Consider the following 3,174-nt stretch of genomic DNA (forward strand, 5'->3'; position numbering starts at 1 on the left):
CCTAATATTGATTTTTTCTTACTAAATACAAACACTAGTTCCACTTTATTTTGCTTATTAAGTATTAAAATCATCACAATCACCCAACCGCACATTTGATTTCGGTTTAAAAAATTATTTTATAAAAATTAAGAAAAACTAAAATACCATGAATTCGAAGTGCCATTTTTTTCTGGCACTGATTATTTTTTATTTATTTAATACGTGTAACCTCATATTAAAAATCGAACCTTTATAGCTTCTACTTCCCCCGTTTCCATTGGCACGTACTACGGCACCTCGCGGGCCTCGCCGGAATGGAGAAATAACGGAAGGAAGCATGTAAATAGGATGGAGGAAAGGGGGCAGGGAGAAGAGAATGTTGATAGATTACATTTGACATATTCCATCTTATTTGATAGCCATATGACTAAATAATCATCAAAACTAATTACTAAAAAGTCATTTCCTAAATAATCACAACTTGCCTTCATCCCATGACATGTAGTAAACACGGCCGAATAGAGGAAGGATAATGTTAAACTAGGAAACATGCATTGAAATACTTAATCATCCAGTATTGAAACACAAAACTGAGTTACATCCAGGTCTTATATTTGATCTAATCTTTAGCTAAAAACAGCAAAGGACAATACCAGAGTAAATCCCAACATAATAAGGAAAAACCAATGAGTTCCCGGACATTTAGAAAAGGGAAGTTCCTTTGCCCTTCTTATCTCCACCAATCTCAAAATGCTTGCACCTCTGCAAAATGAGCAACAAACAACTTCTGGTGAGTATAGAGACAGGAGAGTACCAGAAAGAAAATGCCCGATGAAACACCAACCTTGATTGGGTGCTGGGAAACATGCTTGCAACCCTGGCACTGCAACCTTAGCACAATCTTCTTTGTCGTTTTTGCCTAATCAATAATGAGAAAAAGTCAGTGATTTAAGAAAGCATCCCAGTTTGACTACCTGAATACATCTTTATGATATTCCTGGCTGTTCTTTCGTAAACTTTTCATGTTTTGAAGAACATTCAATTATATGTAAGTTTTCTTGTCAAACAATAACTATCTCCATTCATGGTGGATTGAAGTATTAAAATGGTATATGAAAAATCATTTTCACCTTCTTGTGGAAAACAGGCTTGGTCTGGCCACCATAACCTGACTGCTTGCGATCATAACGGCGCTTCCCCTGAGCAGCTAAACTATCTTTACCCTTCTTGTACTGGGTGACCTTGTGCAAGGTATGCTTTTTGCACTCCTTTGATTTGCAATAAGTCTTCTTTGTCTTAGGAACGTTCACCTGGAAATACAAAACCACAAATAAATTAGCATCCAAAAGCGCATGAATTTGACAGCTTAGCAGATTCACAAACATCAAATACACAGCATCCTTTTAAAGGAACCTAATGCCTCCTTACCACTAGACTAGCAGATACGTGAACTATAACCATTCTATAGTGAGAAAAACTAAAGGCCAATTCAACAAAAATAGAAAGCACCTAAAAGACAATAGGAAGACACATTTGACTCACAAGCAACCACGCGCACACGCACACAAAGACAAAAACATACAAACATACACACGAGAACAATCATATCCAAGTGACCAGATGCAACACATTACTTTCATGTCATGAGAATAAAATTAAGAAATCACATTACAATGGCAGCATCATCCTAGATATCCAAAAGACCAGATCATCATAAAAGTGAACAAGTCCAAAACTATCCAAAACATAAAGTTATGTCCATAAGGCTGATAATAAAGTCCAGGCAAGCAAGCATGGTATCCAAGTCAAATTCATTGACCCGATTCAACAGCAAATAAATCAAAACACTGTTTCAGCTTTCAGATATCTATCCAATTACAATGCGAATGAAATCTCAAAGCACGCTTATGCAAGGTAACATGATAATTGTTTTCGGTGTATACCCCAAATCTTAACACCAAACTTAAACTTTCATTTCCCAAAACATCCAACTTCATTTCTGCTCAAAGACCAAAAAGCAAGCCCTAAAATCCTCAAAAAGACAAAAGTAAAGTATCTCGGAGCCGAAAATTGATAAGAACAAAATAATAAACTCAACTCAGCATATTCAAATCGAACGCTTTTGCCTCCAGACTAAACAATATTACCACAACCGATCCATGCCAAGTTTTATAATTCTTAACACGAAAACACTACCGCTTCTTACAGTACGTTCCACTAATTTCAGAAACAATTTCACCATATATTGACATATTAAACCATCATCTAACCATAACACACGAGGAATACAATGACGTACGGTGCAATTAAACGAAAGTAGAGCATAAAGAGAGAGAGATATTACCATGGCTGCCGGCGGAGGAGTAACGCTGGAGTACGGGCTTTGGTTTTCTGCGAAATGACGTCTGAAACCCTAACCCTCTTAAGCCTGCTGATATTTATAGCGAAATCAGGGTTTGCACGACGGTGCTTTGATGGGCCGGCCCATTTAACTAATACTTTCTTCAAACAATACCCAATTATGAAAATGGGCCTATTTAATAATTCATAAGTTTGGCCCAAAATAAGGAATTCTTCTTTTTCTTTCTTTTTCTTTTTTTTTTTTTTTGGGAACTTTAAAAACTTTGCTTACATATTTTTTCATTTTAGTCCTCTAAATTTTATTTTAATTCCAACATAGTCCGTATTTTTTCAACGCACTTTAAGTTAGTCCCTTCAATGGGTAATTTTCCCATATTAGCCATATTTATATATATATATATAGAAAATAATATTTAGTCCTTCACTTTTATTTTTAATTGCAATTTGATCCATGGCACATAAACTTTAAAAAAATATAATCATAATTGAAAGAATTTATAATTGGGTAATTATGCTGAGAATAACTTGATTAATGTTATATTAACAGAATTATTGTTAATTTAATGAACATCTTGAATTTTTGTAATTAAAAATATTTGAATAAATAAATTGGGAGTTTAAATAAAAAAAATGAAGTTATATATACATTATATATATATATATATAACACAATAAGTTAGAACAAAAATAAGATAATAAATATATCAGCTAAAATATTGAAAATGGGGTTTGATTTTATTGTGTGTATATGTGTTTTTTTTTTTTTTTTAAATACAAGAATGAGAAGTTCATTAAATTTACAAAAGTCATGTTTATGTGTCATCAATCAAG

At 33.6% G+C, this 3,174-nt stretch overlaps 1 protein-coding gene across 1 annotated transcript; it reads right to left on the reverse strand.

Moving 5' to 3' along the window:
• Positions 1-512: 512 nt before the first annotated feature.
• LOC105160868 (large ribosomal subunit protein eL42) lies at positions 513-2,457 on the reverse strand. The gene is made up of 4 exons (XM_088878315.1): positions 2,327-2,457; positions 1,113-1,292; positions 827-901; positions 513-744 (listed from the first exon to the last, which is right to left on the reverse strand). The coding sequence occupies exons 1-4, from the start codon at positions 2,327-2,329 to the stop codon at positions 685-687; spliced, it is 318 nt and encodes a 105-aa protein (XP_088734441.1). The 5' UTR covers positions 2,330-2,457; the 3' UTR covers positions 513-684.
• Positions 2,458-3,174: the final 717 nt, after the last annotated feature.

This window comes from Sesamum indicum, linkage group LG3 (assembly GCF_026168435.1).
Source record: "Sesamum indicum cultivar Baizhima isolate 11 linkage group LG3, ASM2616843v1, whole genome shotgun sequence".
NCBI lineage: Eukaryota > Viridiplantae > Streptophyta > Magnoliopsida > Lamiales > Pedaliaceae > Sesamum > Sesamum indicum.

Bases quoted from the DNA above. Each gene is read 5' to 3' on its own strand.
- LOC105160868 (XM_088878315.1), bottom strand. The intron at 902-1,112 runs GTGAAAATGATT...ATTATTGATTAG, and splicing joins AGCCTGTTTTCCACAAGAAG to GCAAAAACGACAAAGAAGAT. The intron at 745-826 runs GTTGGTGTTTCA...CTCATTTTGCAG, and splicing joins TTTCCCAGCACCCAATCAAG to AGGTGCAAGCATTTTGAGAT.